The 25,544-nt window shown below is 42.1% G+C and overlaps 1 protein-coding gene across 1 annotated transcript in view; it reads right to left on the bottom strand.

Moving 5' to 3' along the window:
- Positions 1-25,544, bottom strand: part of ttn.2 (titin, tandem duplicate 2) — a 224,101-nt gene that overhangs the window by 145,712 nt on the left and 52,845 nt on the right. Inside the window, exons 43-77 of the mRNA XM_084022030.1 lie at positions 25,238-25,516; positions 24,697-24,984; positions 24,313-24,591; positions 23,919-24,200; positions 23,336-23,614; positions 22,439-22,717; positions 21,550-21,828; positions 21,160-21,447; positions 20,770-21,048; positions 19,432-19,713; positions 18,436-18,714; positions 18,066-18,344; positions 17,696-17,974; positions 17,322-17,609; positions 16,961-17,239; positions 16,395-16,676; positions 14,841-15,119; positions 14,464-14,745; positions 14,082-14,360; positions 12,647-12,934; positions 11,624-11,902; positions 11,253-11,534; positions 10,083-10,361; positions 9,137-9,424; positions 8,011-8,298; positions 7,623-7,913; positions 6,763-7,050; positions 3,964-4,074; positions 3,302-3,587; positions 3,037-3,220; positions 2,871-2,954; positions 1,693-1,960; positions 864-1,124; positions 240-449; positions 48-125 (exon numbers count right to left, since the gene is read on the bottom strand). Of these exons, the coding sequence (XP_083878156.1) occupies positions 48-125; positions 240-449; positions 864-1,124; positions 1,693-1,960; positions 2,871-2,954; positions 3,037-3,220; positions 3,302-3,587; positions 3,964-4,074; positions 6,763-7,050; positions 7,623-7,913; positions 8,011-8,298; positions 9,137-9,424; positions 10,083-10,361; positions 11,253-11,534; positions 11,624-11,902; positions 12,647-12,934; positions 14,082-14,360; positions 14,464-14,745; positions 14,841-15,119; positions 16,395-16,676; positions 16,961-17,239; positions 17,322-17,609; positions 17,696-17,974; positions 18,066-18,344; positions 18,436-18,714; positions 19,432-19,713; positions 20,770-21,048; positions 21,160-21,447; positions 21,550-21,828; positions 22,439-22,717; positions 23,336-23,614; positions 23,919-24,200; positions 24,313-24,591; positions 24,697-24,984; positions 25,238-25,516 (9,105 nt within the window). The remainder of the gene's footprint in view (positions 1-47; positions 126-239; positions 450-863; positions 1,125-1,692; positions 1,961-2,870; positions 2,955-3,036; positions 3,221-3,301; positions 3,588-3,963; positions 4,075-6,762; positions 7,051-7,622; positions 7,914-8,010; positions 8,299-9,136; positions 9,425-10,082; positions 10,362-11,252; positions 11,535-11,623; positions 11,903-12,646; positions 12,935-14,081; positions 14,361-14,463; positions 14,746-14,840; positions 15,120-16,394; positions 16,677-16,960; positions 17,240-17,321; positions 17,610-17,695; positions 17,975-18,065; positions 18,345-18,435; positions 18,715-19,431; positions 19,714-20,769; positions 21,049-21,159; positions 21,448-21,549; positions 21,829-22,438; positions 22,718-23,335; positions 23,615-23,918; positions 24,201-24,312; positions 24,592-24,696; positions 24,985-25,237; positions 25,517-25,544) is intronic.

Raw genomic sequence — 25,544 nt, 5'->3', positions numbered from 1 at the left:
AAACTGAAGAGAAACATATAAAGGTGGTGCCTGACTAGGAACTGTACCTTTGCCAGACAAATAAAGCTCAGCTGTGCTCTTAGCCTCTCCTCTGGGTTCCAACCTCACAATCACTGAGTACACGCCTACACGGGATTATTAATGAAGACGTTCAACACTCAAGTCATGAAAACAATGTAGAGGAAAAAATCTATAAGGATTTGTTATGGGACTTTGGGGCTTGATGGTGCTCTACACACCTTCATCTTCGATGGTCACATTTCGGATGACCATGAAATGTCTTCGGCCCTCGCTTGTGAAGTTGTACTTGGGGCTCTCTCTCAGTTCCCAGGTGTCTTTGTACCATGAAACGATAGCGTTGTCGAAGGACACCTCACACTCAAAGGTGGCTGACTGACGCTCGTTGACTTCAATGTTGTGGATGCGTTTGGTGAAATGAATTTGTTCAGCTAAAACAGATAAAGATGTGAATGGGTAAACGTGTTTGGCATCACAACTGGGAATGTATGACAATTCTTCAATGGTAGTTTTCTATCGCCACAACATCCACACGGTTAGAAGTGTTTATGGAACGCTTATGATAATTGGCAGTTGGGTGGAAGGGGGACGGATTTGAGTTGAGATGGACGAAAGAAGACAATGAATGAGATGATGACCGAATGTTTTTGCAAGAAAATCCAGGAGAGGAGAAGAATGAAGATTGTTAGGACAGAGGAAGACAAATCCCAGAAGAAAGAGAAAAAAAGAGAATCCAAATGCCCAATATTAGTCTCAGAGTTTGATGAAGGGAATCGAAAGAGGTTAGTAAACTGACAGAACATCCATCATGTCTAGAAGGTCAAGAACGGTTCCTGGGTACCAACCTTCCACCCAGAGGTCTGCCGATGACTCCAGGTGCTGGTACCTGCAGGTGTATCTTCCTTGGTCTTCAGTTTTCAGGTCTCTGATCAGAAGCTTCTGAACCTTGTGTTTCACCTCGGACGTGTATCTGTCCTTTATCTCTAACTGCTGGCCATTTTTAAACCACTGAGCCTCTACATTGGGGATGGACAACTGACAAGACAGAATACAGGGCTGGCCTTCCGTACCCGATGTGTCCTGCAGATGCTTCTCAACCTCTGCCTCTGAAATACAGAACAGAACATGCATCGTCCCACCTTTAGACACGCTAAGAGCAACAATAATTCATATTTTTATATATATTTTATTATCATATTTTAAGTATATATTTGCAATTGAAATCAAAGAGAAGAAAACATTCAGTTGTAACATTGGCTATTGGATCTTGATTTTAATAGCGATATTGCCGCTGGAACTTACTTTTTTAAGAGGCAAGGATAAACATCAAATTTTACATCTAATTTATTTGAGGTATTTTTACTAAGGGGGGGTGGGGGGGTTGTATTTTGGGCTTTTTCAAGCCTTAAAAAGATTCTTTGTCTTTCTGACCATGTTTCAACCTGTGGAGAAAGATGAACAGAAACATTGTGGTGGACTGTATATGAATATCATGTGTGTGACATATATGGGGGGTTTAGCTCAGGAGGAAGAGGGGGTTGGCTGGCAACCGCAAGATTGCTGGTTCGATCCCCGGCTCCTCATACCTGAGTGCCTGGTATTACTGTAAAGCGCTTTGGATAAAAGCGCTATATAAATGAGGACCATTTACCATTTACATATTTAAGTACTGACCCATGACGGTGAGCTTGGCGCTGGAGATGTGTGGCCCACAAACCACCCGGTAGTTGCCCTGGTCGGATGACTGGCACCTCTTGATCTTGAGCAGATGGCGGTCGCCACTGATGCTGATGTCATACTTGTTGCTGGTGTCCAGTTTTTGGGTGCCCTTGTACCAGGACAAGCTGATCTCTGGGTAGTTGATCTTTATCTCGCACTCAAACAGCACTTCCTTGTCGGTGAACACGGACTGATCTGAGATGTCCTTCACCACGGTGACTGGCTGCAGGAGAGACAGGAGGATTAACTTGGAAGATAATAAAAACAGTTATCACTGTTGGTTTGGTTCCATATTGACATGAAGCATTGACTCATGTTAAAAACAGCAACCCTTTTTAATATTCTATATATGGTATGTGAAAGACTTTACCAGGTGATGTGTCAAAGCTGTGTGCAAAGGCTCAGAATACGCCTGATTGCTTGGTTTAACAATCTGTGTCCATATTTCAACCTCTGCGTCTTTATTAGGACACAGATCCCAATAAATAACATGTTCAAACTCAAACAATACTGATTGTATAACAACTAACACATACTTCTAACTCATATGTGTGTGTGTGTGTGTGTGTGTGTGTGTGTGTGTGTGTGTGTGTGTGTGTGTGTGGGTGTGTTAAAAACACACACAAAAAACTACATTAACGAGCTGTTTTAAATTATAGATGAAACTATATATTTGTGTGTTTCAAGATTCATGTCTTCAGTAGGGTAAAGTACTGAAGGTAAAGTAAATAATTCCCAGAGTTTCGGCTAAAGTGTCTCTAGTATGGAAATTAAAAAAAAATGCCTGCATGCGGTGGTTGGATTGGCAGCTGGATCGACATGTGCCACGGAGATCAACCTATCCTTGGCTCATTTTCTGCAATCAGTTTATCATTACGATCTCAGACATTTTCTCTCTTTACTGTACTGTGTTAAACCATCAAAACACTTTAAACTCTGGTCAATCAGTGTTGGCCACATAAACAGAAACTGCTGCAGTTGTGTTTTCTGTAATTTGACCTGCTGATGATCGTTGAATTTACACTCAAGTTTGTGAATGTTGGTGCATTTAATGAAAAGTTGTGTGTCTAATCATTGGTGTGATTGTAGTTTGAACTGTTTGTATTTCCAGCAGCCAGTGAACATGTCCTGACCTCTGTCCTCTCCATCCTCTTCTGCAGGTCAGCCACCAGTCGGGCCATGTCCTCGTCAGACTCTCTGTCTCCACGATCCACTTCCTGTCAACAAGAAGCATCACGTTGTTGATCAGGACGTCCACAGACACAAACAACCAGACAAGCTCACTGTGCAGAGACGTACCACTCTTCCACTTTCTTCAGCCTTCTCTTTCTTCAGCTGTTCGATGGCCTGCAGCAGGCCGCGGTAGTCGGTGATGCCGTACATTCGGGCATATTTCTCATACTCTTTGGGGTCCACGTTCCTCAACAACTCAACAATGTCGATGTCCTTCTCCTCCTGAGGACTCTTTTGCTTCGACGGTGTCCTGAGAACGAGACAAAGATGTCAGATTGTCTAAAAGAAGCTCGATTTTTGTGAATAGAAACATGGACACCGATAAACTCACTTCTTCAGTTTTGCGCGGAGGTCTCCATCTAGCTGCGCCGCCTCTTTCTTTTCGTCCACATGCATGTCAGCGCTGCACTCGATCTCTCCGTGCTTGTTGGAGGCAACACACCTGTACTGACCCGAGTCCGACTTGGTCACCTCTCTGATCTCCAGTTTGGACTCCTGGCCCTTCTGCTCAACGGAGATGCGTCCGCCGTGTGTGATCTGCCTCCACTTCCCTTTCATCCACTTCACACTGGGAATGGGGTCGCCGCCCACTTTGGCGATGAAGGTGGCAGTGCACTCTGTGGAGCAAAATAATAAAATACATAGATACTTCCTCACTTGTGCTTGTACTCGCCACAGGGTAGTGGGTATATATATGTGTGTGTGTGTGTGTGTGTGACCACATGCAGAATGACCACGTCAGCCCTATCCATGAACCACTGCAGGGGGGAATGTCCAGCTGATGATATAATCACCATGTTTCATGAATCACACACTTCTCTATCAGAGCTGCCAGAGTGAGTCTCTGACAAACTGCTGACCAACCCTCTTCATTCACATTTTATAGATGCAACTTTTTTACACATTTAAGGTCACTCCATGCCAAAACACAGTCTCACTGGGAACATGTTGTGTACACGTGTACTATGTAGTTAATGGCGTAGGGTGTCTCACTCTCTGTGACGTGTGCAGGTCTGGGCTCCTCGATGAAGAACAGCTTTTCCAGTTTCTTGGCTGGAGCAGCTGCTGGAGCTTCAGTAGGAGATGGAGCTGCTGCTGATTTCTCTGCAGCAACAACAACGATGGGCAACATTACAACTATATTCACACTCTTTCACAATATGCAGTTTAAGTTTTCAGTTGAAAGAGTTTAATTGTTAAAGAAACAATAACAAGCTACATTTCTAAAATGATTCAAGTCAATCAAATATTCAATCAAGTATCAATCATGTCCATCCTATTTTTATTAACACCAGTGTGCAAATAAATCTGAACAAATCAGATTTAATTGTTCTAAACATGGGTTAAAGTAAACGTTTAGCATAATTTTTTATACAGCAGTGCTCTATAATACAGCAGTGCTCTATAATACAGCAATGCTCTATAATACATACAACACCGGTGCTCTTTAATACATACAGCAGTGCTCTTTAATACAGCAGTGCTCTATAATACAGCAATGCTCTATAATACAGCAGTGCTCTATAATACAGCAGTGCTCTATAATACATACAAGACCGGTGCTCTTTAATACATACAGCAGTGCTCTATAATACAGCAATGCTCTATAATACAGCAGTGCTCTGTAATACATACATCGGTGCTCTATAATACAGCAGTGCTCTATAACACATATAGCAGTGCTCTATAATACAGCAATGCTCTATAATACATACAAGACCGGTGCTCTTTAATACATACAGCAGTGCTCTATAACACATATAGCAGTGCTCTATAATACAGCAATGCTCTATAATACATACACAAGTGCTCTATAATACATATAGCAGTGCTCTATAATACATACACCAGTGCTCTATAATATATATAGCAGTGCTCTATAATACAGCGATGCTCTATAATACATACAGCAGTGCTCTATAATACATACACCAGTGCTCTATAATACATATAGCAGTGCTCTATAATACATAGAGCAGTGCTCTATAACACATACACCAGTGCTCTATAATACATATAGCAGTGCTCTATAATACAGCAATGCTCTATAATATATACAGCAGTGCTCTATAATACATATAGCAGTGCTCTATAATACAGCAGTGCTCTATAACACATACAGCAGTGCTCTATAATACATACATCCCCAATGCTCTATAATACAGCAATGCTCTATAATACAGCAGTGCTCTATAATACATACACCAGTGCTCTATAATACATATAGTAGTGCTCTATAATTCAGCAGTGCTCTATAATCCATACTACACCAGTGCTCTATAATACATACAGCAGTGCTTTTTTGTGCTTTGTTGAATGTTTGTACTTTGGACACAATTTTTTAAAGAAATATTATAGCAGCTGAAGTTCTATGGAGGGTTTGTGCATGATTAAAAAGGGGGGGAAATGTATAAACATTAGTATTATCTCCACTCCTAGAAATAATCAGCAGTGTTGGGAGTAACGCGTTACAAAAGTAATGCATTACTGTACTGCATTACGTTTTGCTGTAACGCGGTAATGTAAGGCATTACAAAAAGAAAACTGGTAATATTTTACTCGGTACAAATCACAGTAACGCACGTTACAATGCATTTTAATCCCGAAATCAATTGACTCTACATTCGCGATCGTGAGATGGGCATACGCTCCACTTTTGGAAAAGTGTGAAAGCCGGTCCGTGTGACTCTACACTATGTTAATTAAGCGCTGTAGTTAGCAGGCTCCATGAGCTGGACACCGACTCACGGAGCAGCTCCCGGTCGGTCAGAGCGCAGCCGACCCCGGCAGTCACACCGAGGATCAACAGCTGAGGGGAGGCGGCGAAGGCGGGGGCTCCGATTCTCCCCGTCGGTTTTGAACCGCTTTTATGTCCGCGTCATAACGCTTTAGGTGCGAGTTTAAAACAGTAGGTTTATTTCAAAACGCGAGCGTCAGATGCTGTCAGAGCGTTTATGAACAGTGTTTTAGAGCTCCCCTAAATGTCTCAGGTAGGCTTTCAGGTAATTTCGCAGCATAACACTCCGCCTTCCGGGTCATTAAAAAAGACGTACGGCAAATCTGGAATGAAAAATGGCCCTCTTATTTCATCCCCGAATCCCATTGATGAACACAATATCTAACATCAGTTAACGAGTCGTTTTCCGTTTCTCGTTTTCCGTTTTTAAAACGAATAACGGGATACGAGTCATTTTCCGTTTTTCGTTCTTTTATTTTGAAGCGAAAAACATCACATCCTGCTGTGTAATGAGCTGCATTGAACACAAGAAGATCTATTGAGAACAAAAAAAACATATTTCCTTTTATTTGGGCGAAAAGTAATGCAAAAGTAATGTAAAAGTAGTGTAATGCCTTACAATTCAAAGACAGTAATATTGTAATGTAACTAATTACTTTGAAATGACAGTAACAAGTAATAAATAATGCATTACGCTTTTGAAGTAACTTGCCCAACACTGATAAACAGGCCACAATTAAACTTACAATGAAAAAGTAAACTAAAATAGCAAATTTAAAATGTGGTCTGAAAATGTAATAATTTAAGATGCACAATTACAATGAGAAAAGATAAATTTAAAATGCAAAAGCTGAAATGAAAATGCTCAAACTGAAAGCCTAAATTGTAAAGAATGGCAATAAGAAAGGGAAACGCCAAATGGGAAATGGAAAACATATTTCCCCCAAAACGTCGGGTATCAGTTACTGTATCTGATCTGATACACCCTCTATAATGGAAACGTATCAAACTGAATTTGAGTTTACACCATTCACACCACACAGTTGGTTTTTTACCTTTGACAGTGACTTTGGCTTTGCAGAACTCGCTGCCGCCGTCGTTGGTGGCCTTGCAGAGGTAATCGCCAGCATCGTGTCGTGAGGTGGGGCTGATCTCCAAACAGGCCGTCCCATCAGAGAAGCTGATCCTGGTGCTTCCTGCAGACGTTAGGTCCTTCCTGTCCTTCATCCACTGGATTTTCAGTGGAGGAGAACCACACACGTGACATCTGAGACTCAACCTGCCGCCTTCGTCGACAGTCAGCGGTTTGAGAGGGACGTCGAACACAGGAGGCTTCTTGGACTCTGCAGGACAGACTAGACGGTTTCATTTCACTGATCCATTATAATATACGACACTGCTCAAAATGTCATCAGCACAGGCCAATACCAAGTCACTTAATGGACTAGACCAGTGTTACATGTTTGGCCATGTTTACCAAAATTGTGTGATTTTTGAGACTGTTTGTTTGTGTTTTGTCTTTCTCCAATAAATGTTCCAGAATGTTCCTGAAAACTTGAATAATTACTTTTGATTATTTATGTGTTCCCTTATTTTTTTGAGCGGTTTCGTTTTTTATTGCTTATAAATATATCTGTATATTGACTTATTTATTATATTCAATCCATTTAATTTTTTTACCCATTTTATTCAATTTATAATTAATTAATATTTTAACAGATGTCTTATTGTTCTTTCTCCTCTGCTTTTGTAATACTGCAAATGTCGCCACCATGGGACTAATAAAGGAATAGTTCATCTTAATGTTTTATTTATAAATAAAAATAAATGAATATGCTCATGAAATAAATCCTGAATAAATGAGGGAATAAATATAAAATATATATAATAATGTATATTAAGTTCCTGGTGTCACCTGAGATCCCCACGGTAACGTCACAGGAAGTTTGTCCAGCGTCGTTGGAGGCTTGGCAGCGGTACCTTCCACTGTCCGTCACTTGGCTGCTTTTGATGCACAGCACGGCCACGTTGCTCTTGAAGCTAATGTCATATTTGTTGGAACTGGAGATCTCTGCATTGTCTTTGAACCAGCTGACTGACATGGGCTGTGAGCCAGACACTCGGCCCTCGATCTTCACCAGTTTTCCTTCCATGTCCTCCATATGCTCGGACGGCTTCTTGGTGAACACTGGAGGGTTTTTACGCTCTGAGAACAAGAGGAGAAAGTTACGGAGAGGACAGGCAGTTTGATTTCTAACAAAGAAATTCCCCAAGGGTTCCAGGAGAGAGGCCCGGGTCACTACCTTTGACAGTGACGTCAGACGAACATGAGTCCTTCCCCATGTCGTTAGAGGCGTGGCAGAAGTATCTCCCCATGTCTCCTTTGTCTGCCTTCAGGATAGACAGGTGGGCTGTGTTGTCCACACAACTCATCTTATAATTCCCCCCAGTGCGAATATCTTTGTGGTCTTTGGACCATGTGACTTTAATGGGGGCAGAGCCAGTCATGTGACACTCCAGCTCAATGCTTTCACCCACCGTCACGTCCTGTGGTGACAACTTCCTGTCAAAGAATGGCGGGTATCTTGGTTCTGCAGTCAATGACGGGGAAGATGAGACAAGAAAACATTCAGTCAACATCTCACTGTGGTTTTATGCGAAACGAGAGCCTCAACCTCATGTTCAGGGTCTTTAACTATTTAACTGAGGTTACACTCAGTTCAATGTTACCTGCCCCATCAGATATTGATTGTTTTGTTAGTGATCGTTTAATTTAAGATTCCTCTCTGATAACGTGTATACATAGGGCTGGCTCAGGTTTGTCTTAAACCAGCCCTTAGTTATAACTGCTATAGGTCTAGACTGGTACACTGAGCTCCCCTCTCCTCCTCTCCCTCTGGATCAGTCATTCCACATTAATACTCGTTACTAACTTGACTTCTTCCCACCAGTCTTTATCCTTTCTCCTTGCAGGTTTCCATGGTTACATAGTTAGACCTGGACCATGGTTGTACCTGCTGCCATGGACCTGCTCAACAACCACTGAAAAGATTCTTACTTTTTTTCATATTTCTATTATTATTATGGCACTACTTCTGCTTTATTATTATGATCACTCTTATATCAGCTGCTGCTGTGGAGTCAGGTATCTACACAACTGTAATGTTAAGCTTTAGTATGATAATCTGAAATATGATCATTTTTATGTCATTATGCTTTTTTTAACTTGTTATTAACAAAACAGATATTTTTAACGTAGTTGTTAATGTTTTGCTCTGTTTAAGTGTATTTCAAATATACAACTAAAGTCTAACGCTAACTAGCTTAGCAGAGCTCCGGATCCAACAATGCTACCTGTACAATTCTTCATTATCTTCCATCTAAATATTAACGTCAGTCACTGAATCAACATCACCACATGGTTCAGACCTTGCAGTGTGAGTTTGGCTCTGCAGGAAGCTGAGCCCACGCTGTTGGTGGCAACGCAGGTGTATTCCCCAGAATGCCTCATCTCGCTGCAGCCGATCTCCAGCACAGCCGTGTTGTCATCGTATAGCATGGAGAACTCGTCTCCTTGCCTCACAGGCTCGCCATCTCTCAGCCACGACACCTCGACGGGTGACGAGCCGGCGATGCGGCACTCGAAGCGAACCGGCAGACCCTCCGTTTGCTGCAGGCTAATGATCTTCTTTGGGAAGGACGGCGGTGTTTTGGCCTCTGGAGGAGCCAAAGATGGACGAAGGTTACTTTCATTTACATTTACAGCATTTAGCAGACACTTTTGTCCAAAGTGACTTACAATTGTGGAAAGAAAAGAACCCACAACAGATCAAGTGTTTGGTCCTTGTCTGAGTAAAGTAGTAGCTGTTCAGCAAATAAACCTTAAATAAAACAGTGCTATGATCAAAGTGCTACAGGTAAGAACATAGAAGTGGGTCATGCTATGCAGAGTCGAGGTGAAGTCTGAACAGGTAAGTTTTGAGCCTTTTTCAGAAGATGGCCAATGACTCTGCTGTCCTGACATTGGTCGGGAGTTCGTTCCACCACTGAGGACCAGAACAGAGAAGAGTCTGGATCTGAATCTTTGCTGAGCGACATTTGTTTGATTTTAGTGATGGTGGTACCAGCCGGCCAGCTGAAGTAAAAGTGCGAGCGAAGTGCTTCGGGGCATGAGGTTTGACCAGTGTTCATTCTGACATCTCACATTGTCATTTTAACAAAACATGAAGCTACAAATACAAATCAAACATTTGTAGATCTAAAATTGAAATATTATGTTACTGATGCTGCATGTAAATAATATTTAGGAGCTGACAGTGATCTTTAAAAAACACAGATGTGAATGTGGCGTGGATGGCAGGAGTCAGGTGCTCACCTAGCACATTGAGTCTGCAGGTGGAGGAGGCAGAGCCTATCTGATTCTCTGCCTTGCAGGTGTACTCTCCGATGTCAGCCTTGGTGGCTTTGCTGAGCTTCAGACAGGCCACGCCCTTCCTGTACTCCAATTTACAGGTGGGACTAGACCTGACTTTACCATCGGCCTTGAACCAAGACACCTTGATCTCTGGAGTGCCCGCAATTTGACACTTGAGACATACGCCATCCCCTGATGTCACCTCCATGGGCTCCAGGGACTCCAAGAAGTATGGTGGCTCTGTGGTGACAAGAAATAGGATAAACAATCTGGGTGAAGCCATCTGGAAGGACTGCACAGACCATCTGGTCAGAGGTAAGTTTGTTTAACTTTTCAAGGAGGGAGGAAGTGGGATGACCTCTGTGCAGTTTAGTGGAGGACTACCAGCCTCATTAACTAGAAGCACCAACCTCATTAATTAGAAGCACCAACCTCATTAAGTAGAAGCTCCACCCTCATTAATTAGAAGCAACAACCTCATTAAGTAGAAGCTCCAACCTCATTAATTAGAAGCATCAATGTCGTTAAGCAGGAGCTCCAACCTCATTAATTAGAAGCATCAATGTCATTAAGCAGGAGCTCCAACCTCATTAAGTAGAAGCACCAACCTCATTAATTAGAAACACCAATGTCATTAAGAAGAAGCAGGGTTTTATCCTTACCCTAACCCTAATCCACTACCCGACCCAGGGTCTGTATAATACCCCTGACCCCATCCAACTCATTAATTGGAAGTACTAAACTCATAAATAGAGATACCTAACTCAATAACATGAAGTACCAAACTCATTAATAAGAAGTACCAAACTCATAAATACGAAGTGCCAAACTCATAAATACGAAGAACTCTTAAACACATGAATAAAAACCTTAAGTTCGACCATGTTTCATACCGTGTGCATTTAAAGTGGTTAATTTATGATAACAATTTCTTGGATATTTACAAGAAAACATATTATATTATCTACAATTAAAGTAGCACATTTACGAGAGAAATGTTGCAGTGCTGGATCAAACTCATCAGACTAGAGATTAAGATTATTTCTCATAAATGTACCACTTTAATGTTAAATAATATTTAATTCTCATTTAAACAGGCAACAGTAGCTGAGTGATGATCAGTGAACGAACCCAGGATGCACACGACTGCATCACACGTGTCCTCTCCAGCATCGTTGGACACCTGACAGGAGTATCTTCCTGCCGCCTCCTTGTCGTCGGTGCTCAGACACTCGAGGATGCAGGAGTTCTCCGTCGTCGTGATGTTGTACTTGTAAGAAGCAAAGATCTGCTGGCCATCTTTGGACCAGGTCACTGTGATTTTAGGAGTTCCCTTGTATGAACACTCCAGTGTTAACGCTTTGCCTTTCTCCACAGACACATCCTTCAGCTTCTTAGAGAAGGCTGCCGGCTCTGAGGGACACAAAGCACAGTTCAGAATGAGGACGTTATCAGAAGACAAACCTATCTATTATACTGTATAATGGTGATGTCAGACTGACCTTTGACGGTGAGGTTGACGGGGCAGCTCTCCTTTCCTGCGTCATTAATGATCTGACAGGTGTACTCTCCAGCGTGAGACCTGTCCACTTTGAAGAGCTCTAAAAGGACCTGGTTGTCCTTCAGGGAGAAACTGCACCCCTGTCCAGATTGGATCTCCTTAGTTCCTCTGAACCACTTCAGTTTGAGGGGGGTGCTGCCTTTCACCATGGCTGAGAAATTCACATCTGAGCCAGGCATGGCCTCCACCGGCTGTGGCGGCACCACGAAGGATGGAGGTTCTGGGGGACACATCAGGGGACAGGGACGTGTCAAACATGGTGGATGCAGTGGCTTCTAAAACATACAATCCATATCTTTATTGTTTTCTCGAAAGAGATTTTTCTCAGACTTTGAACAAGAAATCTCCACTTCAGCATCATCACATCCACCACACTTTCATCACTATCTGTAATCTGAAGGTTTGTTCATTTATCATTCAGAGCCTCATTTTTATTTTATGGCTGATGACAGAATTTCAGATTTACGGAATAAAAGCCTGTGACTCTAATATATCGACAAAATTAAACAGGAATTTTTAACTGATTTCATTTTAATTGTATTTGATCAGAATGTTCTGTGCATGTGAGGTTATATTAACCAGTAATCAGTGGTGGAAAGTAATTAAGTACATTTACAAGTACACATTTAAGGTACTTTTACTTTACTTGAGCACTTCATACGCCCCTTCCATTACAGATCAGAGGGAAATATTGTACTTTTTACTACATTTATAGTTCATTTGATCACTTCTTGTCCAGATGAAACCTTGTAATTACAGATGTGTTCATGTTGAAAGTTTGTGATTAACTGAAGGAGGAATTGAAAATTCTAAACAATCTAAATCAAGTCCTTAAAAAGCCTCTTGGATCAGCTGGAAAATGCATCGTCACAAAGCTGAAAACAGGAGATGTGTGGTTCTCACAGGACAGCTGGTGGTCTTATAGCCTCTGATGCGTTATAATTAATAGTGTGTTGTTGCTGACCTCTGACGACCAGGGCAGCCGTGGTTTCACTGGATCCGGCCTTGTTGACAGCTTTACATTTATAGAGTCCAGAGTCAGACAGCTTCAACGTGGACACTCTGAGCAGGCAGCTGTTGTTACTGAAGGAAATGTCATAGTTGGGTCCGCTCTCGATCTCCTCTCCATCGTGGTACCATGAGATGGTGAAAGGTGGGGAGCCTGACACTTTGCACTCCAGCTCTCCAGCTGCTGCAATGACTGTATTAGAATCCTTCAGCTTCCTGGAGAACGTTGGTGGGATGATCTTATCTGTTGGGGAGAATCGGAGGACAGTGATAGATCAGGATGAAGACCAGTGGAAATGTACTGCCGTTGGCTGGGTACGGCCAAGGCAAACACAAAATGTCCTCTCATATTTATAAACTCATTTTTAATCAAAATGTACAAGAATGTGTATGTTATTTACCCAAAATGTATCTGCAGAGGATTCATTTGAATTAGTCATGGGCAGTAAAAAATAAAATGTATGTTAACACTGAATGGGGATTCTTGGTTTACTGTGTAAGTTGTGTATTGAGTTAGTAAAACCACTCCATTGAGCTGTAATCCAATGTATCTGGTATTTGTAGTGTTACTGGTTGTTTCAGGTCCAAATCATGACATTTAGGGTCAAAGTCATTCAATTCTACATATTATGTTATACATATTAATAGTATGTTTATAGTTAACACTGCCCTCTACTGCTTGCATCCTGCTATGTATTATTGTATTATATTTACAACACTTAGCTAACCATAATCATAACAATAGCTAGCATGCTAGAGATTGGCATTATCAATTAGCATAGTAAAGGTCCATAATGAAGGGTAAATTAAAAACAGTTTAGTCCAGCTCCATGTTAAAGTAATGTAGACCAGTCCAGCAATTTATTTGCTGTTTTTATCTTCTGTAACTGTAGCATGAAATTGGCAAGCTGGCTAGCAAACTATCTAATGAACTAGCTAGCTAACAAGTAATTGAGTAGAACTGAACAGCTTAATGCTTCATCCACTCACTGGTCCCAGTGTAGGAAAGCTCATCCTCCTATCAGCAGATAATTAGTCAACACCACTGATTCAGCAGGTTTTATAAAGTTCTGATGAATTAGTTTCTCAGTAAAGAGAGAAAAGGCCTGAGGCTTTAATGAGACTCTGGCTTCTCTCCCGATCCAAACATATGCATATCAACATATTTTGTCTGTAACGGTTGTGATTCATATATTTAGTATGCATTTGAAGTGGTCTCCAACATCACTGTTAGTAGAAATCTATGTTTACATTTCTCAAAGTAATATAAAATAGATTTTTAAAAAAGAGAGGAAGGAGATATTTTGGAATTGTAACCAAGTCTCAGGTATCATATTGACATGTATTATAAGCCCCAGTCACCAAAGACCAAGCAGGAAGTGGATACCAACCTAAAACCGTGAGATTAATTTTACTCAGGTCCTTCCCGACCTCATTCATGACCTCAAATGTATATTCTCCTGAGTCCACTTTCTCAGCAGAGAGAACATTCAGGCTGGAAATCATCTGAGAAAAGGAAATCTTGTATTTCCTGCCGGAGGCCAGCTCAACGCCATCCTTAAACCACTTCGGGTACAGCTCTGGCGTTCCACACACTTTAACCTCCAGGGCGGCCATGTCGCCTGCCGTCACGCTCAGAGTTTCAGGCTTGTCCACTATCTTAGCAGGTTCTGGAAGCAACAAAAGAAGCAGAACATGTTCTTAATCAAACCTGCAGGAGAGAGAGAATGGAAAAAAACTGCAAGAGAAAGAGAGAATTATATGATTACAAACCTAGAACAGTCAAGTTAGCGAAACACTCCACACTCCCAGCATCGTTTCTGAGTTGGCAGGTGTATTTGCCTGCTGTGGATGCGTCAGTCTTAAAGACTTTAATAGCGACTTGGTTGTTCTCAAAGGTGATTTTCCTGTTGTCACCGTCCCTGAGAATGTGATCCTTGTCTTGAACCCAGGACACAGTAATGGGTTCAGAGCCTTTAACAGTGGCCACAAGGGTCACCTCCTCTCCCAGTATCACCGTCATGTTTGACAGTTTCTTCACAAACGACGGCGGCTCTGAAGAGAGGAGAAAAACAGCGCAGAAGGGGAAAGTCAGCAGGGTGACAAAGTAACTTGAAAATCTAATGTTGTGATTTTCAGTTTCTACTGACCTCTGAGTTTAACTGACGTCTGGCAGTTGTCACTTCCTACACTGTTTGACACTTTGCACTCATATTCGCCGACATCCGAGGGCTCTATCCCAATGACATGCAGCGTGGCTGAGCTGCCCTCGCTCACCATCTTAAACTTTCTGCTCTCCATCAGAGGCTTCCTGTCTTTGAACCAGGTGATCTGGAACGGAGCTGTACCGCTCATCTCGCAGTACAGACTCACGTCCTTACCCTTCAGCCCCTCAACAGGCTGAGGTATTTTCACAAAAGATGGGGGGTCTAAAAAAAGATCAGCAAACTGTTAAAGAAGCCAACATGGGAAACTAAGCCATGGCAAAACCTTAAAGCTGAAACCCGTAACATTTTATTTGATGTCGCACTCGGAGACAAGACAGAGGAGTTGTTGAGGATGTTTGTTGGAACTAAAGCTAAGGGGGTTGGATTTTTGTGGAAGGAGAGGATGCTGAATCTACAGTCCTGATGGCGGACTTGTGAGTGCTCAGTGGAATAACAGTTAACATGAATGAGTTGTTTGCTGGAAGAACAGTTAAGCTGAGACAGCAGAGTTGTTGTTGCAGGATAATGGAACTACAGATTTGAAAAGAAAAAGAAGACTTATGTGCTGCTAAAATGGCAGATTTTGGAGATAAAATATTGGAGCTACAGTCAAGGTGGAGTTGTGAATTATTTTTTAAGAATGATGGAGCTACAACTAAAAGGGCAGACCTGTAGAATTAGTTTAAACTACAGCTAAGATGGTATAATTGATGTTGAATCCGTTGGGACTGTAGTCTTGATGGTGGACTTCTGAGTGTTTGATGGAGCTAACATGATGGATACAAATAGAAGGCTGTTGGAGCTAAAATAAAGCTGTTGTTGTAGACATTTGATGGAACTCCACTGAGAAGAGCTGTGATGGCAGAATTGTTGTGGAAGGATCAAGGCACTACAACTAAAGAAGTGTACTTATGGGACTGTTTGGAACTACACTACCACGGCGTATTTATTGGGAAAGGAACTACCGTTCCGACTACAGGTAACATGGCTGAGTGGTTGAGTAAGGATGAGCTGAAAAGGCAGAATTGCTGAATATGTTGCAACTGTTGCTAAAGTGGCAGATATTTGATAAAAGATGTTGGAGCTACAGTCCAGATGGAGGCGTGGAAGAGCACTGAAACTACACTGTTGATTTTGAAGGATGATAAAGCTACAGCTTAAAGGGGCAGACTGTGGAAATTAGTGACATCTAAGAGAGAGTCGTTGTGGAAATTTGTTGACGTACAACAAAGATAGTGGATTAAATGTGGAATGTTTTTGGAACCACAGCTAAAATGGCTGAGGTATTGTGTATCCAGCTGGACATAAAAGGTTCCAGCTTGTTTTAATTGCATTATCAAGTGTCAAGGGATGAGTCTCCAAGTTGTAAGACAATACTCAAACATAATGGATGGATATAGAGATGTTACGCATTCCAGCTTTAAGCAAGACACTGAACAGTCAGTGCATCAGACCATGATTAATAAATGATAAACAGGATGTCAGGGATCTGCTGACCTTTAACGGTAAGTGTGGTACTGCAGCTGACACTGCCAGCATCATTCTGAGCTTCACAGGTGTAAACGCCATCATCATCAAAGCTGGTGCAGAGCAGTTCCAGAACTGCTACTGAGTCAACAAACAATGTCCTGTAGTTGCCTCCGTCCGTGACCTTAGTGTCATGTTTGTACCAGGTCACTTTCAGAGGGGCTGTGCCACTGACTTTGCACTCCAGGCGGAGTGAATCCCCCTGCTTCGTAAACTTAACGGCAGGGAGTTTCAACACAAACTCTGGTGGTTCTGGAAAGCCAAAATACAGACATATTAGCTGCTGGGAGATGTGGGAACACTTATTGCTACAAAAGGCAGGGGGTGAGCGGACAACACTTGGTTAGTAGCAGAGACAGAATGGTTGTGGAAAATGCATCGCAAAGGCAACAAACTGTGCTATGTTCTTGTTGTGAAGCTGCAGCAGGGAAAAGGCTATTGAATAAATGTGACAGAGAATGACTAATTTTCACCAGCGATGCAGATGTGACACAAATACAGCCATGAAGAATTGATTTAAAAGATGCAAGTCCAACCTTTGACTGTCAAGTCTGCACTACAGCGTACAGAGCCAGCATCGTTGCTGACTTGGCAAGAGTAAACTCCACTGTAGGCAATGCCCACTGAATAGAGTTCTAAGAAACAAGACAGGCCCTCCATCCCCGTAAAACAAGTGGGCCCAGTCATGAGCTCTGAGTCATCCCTGAACCATTTCACAGAGAAAGGAGGCGTCCCCTTAAATGTGCCTTTGAAGCGTACAGTGCCATTTGGTACAGCCGCCTGGGACTCGGGCATCGTCACAAAGGTGGGGGGTTCTGAAGGGAACAAGACGGACGGCGTTAAAGAAGTACTCACCTTAGATTTACCAATCAATCACACTGGCGATCACTGTCTAACCTTTAACCATGAGGGATCCAGTGCATTCACAACTTCCTGCTGTGTTGGACAATTTGCAAGAGTAGGATCCTGCATCAGATCTCTCTAGCTGCTCAAGCTCAATGGACACACAATTGTCTTGCTGGATGAGTTTGTGTTTTACACCGCTAGAGATTCTGGTCCCGTCTTTTTGCCATTCCACAGAGATAGGAAGGGAACCACAGATTTTGCAACATATCTGAACAAAGGAGCCCAATATCTCGTGCATGTCTACCAGGGGTTTGATGAAGCTTGGGGCAATTACTTGTTCTGTTACCAAAAGACAATAAGAAAGTAATTAGACATTATTCAACGTGTCACTTCAGGAGTTTGATGGGGTTTTTTTTTACACCAACCTAATATGATCAATTTGACTTTGCAGGTGCAGCTGCTTATGTGGTTTTCCACCTCAAAGACGTACTCCCCTTCATCTGCTTTCTGAGCGGATTGAACCTTCAGACTGCTGATGTTGTTCTCAAAGATCAGTTTGTGCTGCCTGATGGACTGAAGCTCCCTGCCATCTTTCATCCATTTCACTTTGAGCTCTGGGGAACCTGTCACCTTACAGTCCAGACTGACTGGATCTCCGACTGTAACCTTTATCACTTCAGGTTTCTCTGTGATCTGAGGAGGCTCTACAATACAAAAGTAAAACAAATGCATGAAGTTTCAAAAAAAGTCAGGGCCGTGGAAAGATTTGATAGCTATGATTAAGCACAAGTATACCTTGCACCATCAGGGTGGCAAAGCACTTATCCCGCCCGGCCTCGTTTACCACCTGGCAAGTGTATTTCCCACTGTGAGTCACTTCGCAGGAAGGAATCTTGAGAGTCGCCACATTGTTCTCAAATGTTCTCTCAATCTGTGGATCCTCCAAAATCCAGTTTTCATCTTTTTGCCACTGTACAGAGAGAGTGGGTGAACCCTCCACAACACACTGAAACTCTGCAATTTTTCCCAGAACAGTGGCCATGTTCTCAATCCTCTTGGTAAATGTTGGTGGTTCTATGAGACAACCAATGCATGTTAAAAGGAAACAGTAATAAGCATCCCAAAAGATAAACAAATGTGGATTTGTAATTCTAATTAGACCAACCTTTGAGGTTTAGCGTAGTCTTACAAGTACAGCTTCCCACTTCGTTAGTAACAGTACACTGGTATTCACCGACATCTACAGCGTCACACTTGTGCACTTCTAGACTCATAGAGCCATTTGTCTTGGAGAAGCTGTGTTTAGCACTGGGTTTGATCTCCTTTGCGTCTTTGTGCCATGTTAACTCAAACGGACCAGTCCCAGCGACCACACAGTCTAAATAGGCACTGGAGCCCAACACAACCACAGCGGGAGCCAGCACTTTAATGAACGATGGTGGCTCTGAGACGAGAGAGAACAAACTGTCACCTACCTGTTTCTCAACAGTTAGTTCATTTCTAAACATTTTATGGTGCAGACAGGCTATATCTGTACAGTTTCCCAGAAATTGTTAAGCTGGTTTGAGACAGAATTTTAACTGTTTAAGGTCCATTAGGTTGAGCCAGCTAGTTTATGGAAAATTACTTTTTTTAAGGTATGGTGATTCTCAATTCAAAATAATCTTTTTTGAGGATCAAACACTAAAACTTTCAACTGAAATTAAAGCCAATTAAGGATGTTAACAATGAACCATCCATCATCTTCAGTTTATCTGAGGAAAACCACAAGACATTTCTATGATGAGAACTGTGGTGCCAAGCAACACGGCTGGACACACACACACACACACAAAGCCAGACTATTGGAAAGGTTTAAATTCAGAATCAACACATCAATGACATCTGATTGGCTCATTTGATCAGACTTTAGAACAAATATCAGAGCCAAAGTAAAAGGAAAGTGCCTCTTATATGTCGCGCATTGTTGTAGTTACCTATCGAAAGCAACATATTTTGCACTGACATCCTTATTGACAATCAGTTTTTTTCTAGCAGAAGGCAGATCATCTAGGATAGGTATCCTTTGGAGTGTTTGGGAAACTGCTGCCTCTAATCCTGTATTGTTGACAGGACTGATTCTGCCCAATGAGCACCATGTCTTGTGACATACACAACTAACCTTTGACCTTGAGCTCCATGCTGCAGCTCTCACTGCCAGCTTCATTGCGAGCCTCGCAGTAGTAAAGCCCACTGTCTTTGGTATCGGCCCCACAGACTTCCAGAGTGGCCACAGAGTTAACAAAGGCCATCTTGTATCTGTCACTGGGGCTGATCTCAGAGCCATCCTTGAACCAGTAGATGTCTATCTCAGGTGTGCCGGTCACCTGGCACTCAAAGACTTTACTCTGACCGGGACGGACCACAGACACACGAGCTGGGGTTCTTGTGAACTTAGGGGGTTCTAAGAAACAAAATAAGACAGATATGACCATCCGATTCTGTGTTAACTTAACAATGTTTCTATCCAAATGTTGCTTTTATATAACACTTCCATTGTGAACATCCTGAAAATCCAAAACAACAATTATTAGCCATATTTGTTTCCCAAGATAATTCTTCACTTTATTTCCTCCTTTTGTCCAATTCTTTATTTAACTTTTTGGTGAGAGTCTGAAACAATATCATGATTCAGAGAATTCAGTTTCTGTAAGCCTTTATAGTAGCCAAGTCCTGCTCCTTCCAGTATACACCATGGGAGCCAAATATCTTGATCTCATTTGAATTATTCCCTGAATTCCACATGTGATGTTTGTCAGTTTAACAGAAAATGTTTCAGGTCCAAAAGTCTCAGAGTGTCGTAGGTTTGTTGTGTTATCATTTAGTTTAGTGTGAAACTGCTCAGTGAACTACATCTCTGGTCTCACAACGTACATCGCCAACACAGCCATTAGCTCCTAGTCTTGCTAGCTAGTTAGCTAATTTATCTCCGTTTAGTCACTAATGTAACGTTATCTTAGCTGATGTGTTTTATCCAGCGACTCTTTATCAGCAGGAAGAGAAAGAAGGAGGCGACCTGTTGAGTAATGTTACATCCTGGTACCGAACACACAGACAGAGATGCCACTGACCTCAATGTTGGTGAAATATTATCTTTTAAATTGACAATCATCACACGTGTAGTTCATATTACAATTCAAATGGGATCAAAACATTATGTCTCTCCCTGTTGACCACCGTGGATATTTTATCCAAAATAAGATCCCATGGGGGGGACAGGAAGGGGCGGGACTTAGCTTCTCTATTGAGGTGCTCTTTTTCTTCGTGTATCATCAAAGGCCCGACCCCTTCAACTCTATACAGTATATATCTATACAAGTTCAAATGAAAACGCTACAAACTTTGAAATGAATACTCCCATCAAAAAGTGGAGGATTAGCATTAAGTCAATGGAAAGGAAGAACCCATGAGAACAGATGGATGGAGAAATATTACTCAGTTTGAGGTAAAGAATGACAACCTTTAACAAAGAGCGTTGCCTGGCAAGAAGTGGAGCCAACATCATTCTGTATTTCACAGATGTATTCTCCAGAATCGGAGGTTTTGGCAAAGAAGAGCTCCAGTGAGCTTGACGTGTTGTCTTTGACCACGGAGCAGTCGACACTGGATAAAATCTCTTTCTTGTTTTTAAACCATTTGGTGGTCAGTGGTGGCGTGCCAGAGACCAGAACATTGAACTGGACTTTGGAGCCAGGCAAAACATTAAGGGACTCAGGCTTTTCAAGAATGTATGGTGGTTCTGGAAGAGAAAAAATGGAAGCATGTTTGTAAAAGCTGCACATATAGCAAAGATCCTTTGACTTGAAACATCCACCTACAGATAAAAACCACAATCACAAAATGTTCTAACCTTTAACAAACAAGGTCCCAGAACACTGGACGGTTCCTGCTTTGTTTTTAGCGATGCAGGTGTAGCTGCCGCTGTCTTTACTGTCAAGATTAGAGATTTCCAGAAAAGCAACATTCTCAAAGAATGTGCTTTTGTGTTTGTCATCAGTCTGGATCTCTTTCTCATCTTTGTACCATTGTATGGTTATCGGCAGGGAGCCGGATAAAAGACACTCCAGATGTGCAAACGATCCTTTGATACCTTCCGTCTGCTTCAGTTTTCTTGTAAAAGATGGTGGAAATATTTGATCTAACATACATGGAAGGAAAACGAGGTGAGATGCATTGTTAAAATTAAGACGTAATTAAACTAAACTAATTTCATGTTCTAGTGTGCACATTAAGTACTGACCGAGGATGATGAGTGTGGCCTCGCAAGAACTTTGACCAACATCATTCGAAACCTCAAAGGTGTAGTCACCACTGTCACCTTTCTCAGTTTTAATAATCTTGAGCACAGAGCTGCTGTCAGTACCATGCACTTTATATCTCTGGCCTGAGGTCAGCTCCTTGCCAGCGTTTATCCATCTGGCCTTCAGTGGTTTGGTGCCTGAGAACCTGGCTTCCAGTGTTGCTGTATCCCCCTGAGTCACACTGATAGACCTGGCCTCCTCTGTGATCTTAGCTGGCTCTGAGATGTCAAACAAAACAGTCAGCAAAGAATTTTCAAATCTAATGTCTTTTGTTAACTGATGACTAACAAAAGACTAAAGAGTCCAAAGATGCATTGGGTCCTTATCAACTCATAAAATAATCAGGAGACAAACAGTTATTTCCCACGTTTCTGTTGTAGAGGTGTAACAATATCTCTATTTGTATAGCTACGTTAAGTACAAGACATTCGGTTTGCTATGCCACTGTCTCGCACACACACAAGAAAAATCCTGGAGTGCCTTACCCAGAAAGTTTTGGCAGTGCACCAGTTGTAGCATGCTAATTGGTTGAACCCAGCTAGCTGGGGTAATGAAGCTCAATGGCCCACAATCTCTGTCAGACAGTTAAACTGAAGTCAAGTACATCTTTGGCATCAATGTGTCGGATAGTGTAACTAAACAAAACCAGACTGGACAGCAGCCTCCCACTGCAGTTAGAATTCATAAACTTTGGGAACCACTTGAGGGAAACTCCCTCTTAGCAAACTTATAAACGTGTAACTTCATGAGTTGATAAGGATTTCCTGAATGTATCATTGGATAAAGTTCAATTTCAAATTCTTCAAGTTCTCGAGTATCTTAACTAACCTTTGACGGTCAACACTGCAGAGCAAATCTTGCTCCCGGCCTGATTCTGTGCCTGGCAAGAGTATTTGCCACCATGTTTGCTATGTAAGTTGGTGAAGTACAGCTGAGCCGTGTTGTTCTCATATGTAATCTGAATGTCCTCAGCCTCTTTGAGCTCATGGTTCTCTTTGGTCCAGGACACATTCATGGGCTCAGAGCCCTTCAAAGTGCACTGCAGATGAACCTTGCAGCCAACCAAGGAACTGAGGTCTTCAAGCCTTCTCACAAATGATGGTGGTTCTACAAGGAAACATTTGATAAACATATTATTGGTTTCTCTACTAAATATTGGCCTCACAAAGCCAAACTTCATCCCACAAGCTCAGTGTTGTCTATGAGAGTTAGGTCTGAAAACCTTCTAAAAAGGATCAGCTGAGCTTGACACATTTTGGAAAAATCAGAGAGCTTTGGTGAGTGTTCAGAGGGTGAATGGCTGCATGTCCAAACTTCTGATCCAAGAGAGAAATTTAAATTATCCATAGTGAAATAATAATATCTGGTTTGGCAGATCTACTTCCATCCTCAAATTTAAACATAAATTGACTGACCATCTTAAAAGCCCTCAAGCTTAGTTGCTCTTCCCATGTGTGATTTTTTTAAGGCTTTTTTCTTGTCAAATTGAGGGCCTATGGATAGTGATCAGTGTTTTTTACAGATTGTAATTTTCAGACAATTTTTAATTTGCAGCTATATGAAAGAAATAACTTGACAACATTGCTGTATCTGTCAAGTACAAAAGCGGCCTTAAGCAAATGCCCACAGAATGCTGCCGGATAAGGATGAAGCTCTGCAAGGCCAAATATAGGTATGGCAGCAGAAATGTTGATTTAAAGCCAAATCCAAAGCATCTAAACCAACCTTTAAGTGTTACTTGACAATCACAGGAGGTGCTTCCCACTTCATTCTCAACAGTACACTGGTACAAGCCGACATCTCCTGCCTCGACTGCCAGCACCTGCAGGGCTATCAGGTCGTCTTTCACAGTGATCCTGTGTCTCTTGTCATTCCGAATCAACTTGGTGTTTTTATAACATGACACAGTGAAAGGGGCGGAACCAGAGACTTGGCTCTCAAGCATCATCTCAGAACCTTTCACCACATCTTTGGGCTCAAGGCTACGCACAAACAGCGGTGGCTCTAGAAGAGAACAGCAGATGTTTCAGCGCATTACACAAGTGAGACAAAGAATTCACTGAAATTTTACTGTGAAGTTGAAAATGTATTCACTGAATGACTTCTTAAAATATCCTCAGTGTTTACCCTATAGAAAGGCCACAGCCCATTTTAGTTTCACCAGTGGTTCTCATAAATGTCCTTGTCTACCGGGGCACGGCGCCTCAACAGGGTAAATGCTGATGATTTGTCATTTGGAGCAAAGAAAAGCTAAACTTCTTCACAATTAAAGCATCAAATGGTAGTAAAATAAGCCTCTGAATCCAACCTTTGACTGTAACTGTGCTGCTGCAGCGGTCACTTCCAGCTTCGCTGGATGCCACACAGACATAAGCTCCACTATCCTCGACGGCACAGTTGACTATTTCCAGAGATGCCACTACGTCATTCAAATACATTGTGTATTTAGGACCGGAGCTGATCTCCATCTCATCCTTGAACCATTTAAAAGTGATGACGGGGCTGCCTGTCACTTTGCACTCAAGCTTGGCGGAGTTGCCACTGGTGATGAGCTTGGTTGCCTCAAGTTTCCTCACAAACACAGGAGGCTCTGAGAAGAGGTTCAAATTCATTATAAGTCAAAAGACATTATGTTAGCAGCAAAAGAGATATTAATGTTAACACATGTGCATGCAGCTGCACACAATACTGAAGACGGTCACCTTTCACAAAGAGGACAGCAGTGCTGTCGGCCTTCCCAGCATCATTGGACACTTGACATGTGTATTTAGCAGAGTCACTGGGTTTGACAGAATGAAGCTCCAAAGAGCTTGAAGAGGCATCTTTCTTTATGAAATATGTGCCTCCCGTTGTGATCTCTTTCTCCTCTCTGAACCACTTCACAGCTAAAGGAGCTGTTCCAGTGAAGGTGGTTCTGAAGGAAAACGTGGTTCCTGGTATGACATCATGGTTTTCTGGTTTCACTGTGAACACTGGGGGCTCTACATGCCATACACAAAACAAAGATTGTATTTCATGTTAGCATGAAATAAAGGAAGGATTGTACACAAAATATAGAGGCACAATTTAAGCCAAGAATTCACAACCTTTGACATAGAGCGTGCCACTGGTTTCCTTAAAACCGGCTGAGTTGGTAGCTCTGCATTTGTAAACTCCAGAGTCGGCTTTGACCAGCCGTATAATTCTTAGTGTAGCAGAGCTGTCTTTTATTTCTGGTTGGAATTTGGATCCAGACGTGACCTCCTGGTCATCTTTGAACCAAGCTATGGTCATGGGTTGGGACCCAGATACTTTACAATCAATGGAGATGTCGTTATCAACATTACCGTCGACTCTCTTCAAGGACTTGGTGAAAGATGGAGGCATTATCCGATCTGGTTGTTGAAGAGAAAACATCTCATGCATTAACACAATTTCACATTGTTTCTAAAAGAATCACTCCGCTAAAATCTAAAAGCAGATGACACTTAACAAAGTAGTCCATTCCAAATGTTCATTTATAAGACTTTACTGTAAATCCCCAAATGTGTGTCAAAATGTGTTCATACGTTACCAACAACTACAGGTTTTGGAAGTATTAGTAAAAAGAGTTTGTTAATGTTGAAGAAGCAGAAACCAGGAGCGAACCTAAGATGGTGACTGAGCATGTGCACTGGTCTTTCCCCACTTTATTCGACACCTCCATCTTGTACTCTGAAGTGTCTCCTCTTTCCGTCGTAAGAATCTTCATGGAGGCAACATTGTCTTTCAGACTCATCTTGTATTTGCGGCCACTGATCATTTCCTTTCCATCTTTAAACCACTTCACTTTCAGGTCTGGGCTTCCAGTAATGGTGCACTCCAGCGTGGCAGAATCGCCTGCAGTCACACTAATGGACTCTGCAGGTTCTATAATTCTGGCAGGTTCTGGGATAAGACAGAGTTATTAAATTAT

Source organism: Eutrigla gurnardus (assembly GCF_963514095.1).
Source record: "Eutrigla gurnardus genome assembly, chromosome: 12".
Classification (NCBI taxonomy): Eukaryota; Metazoa; Chordata; class Actinopteri; order Perciformes; family Triglidae; genus Eutrigla; species Eutrigla gurnardus.
This window is presented reverse-complemented; position numbering and strand designations above follow the sequence as displayed.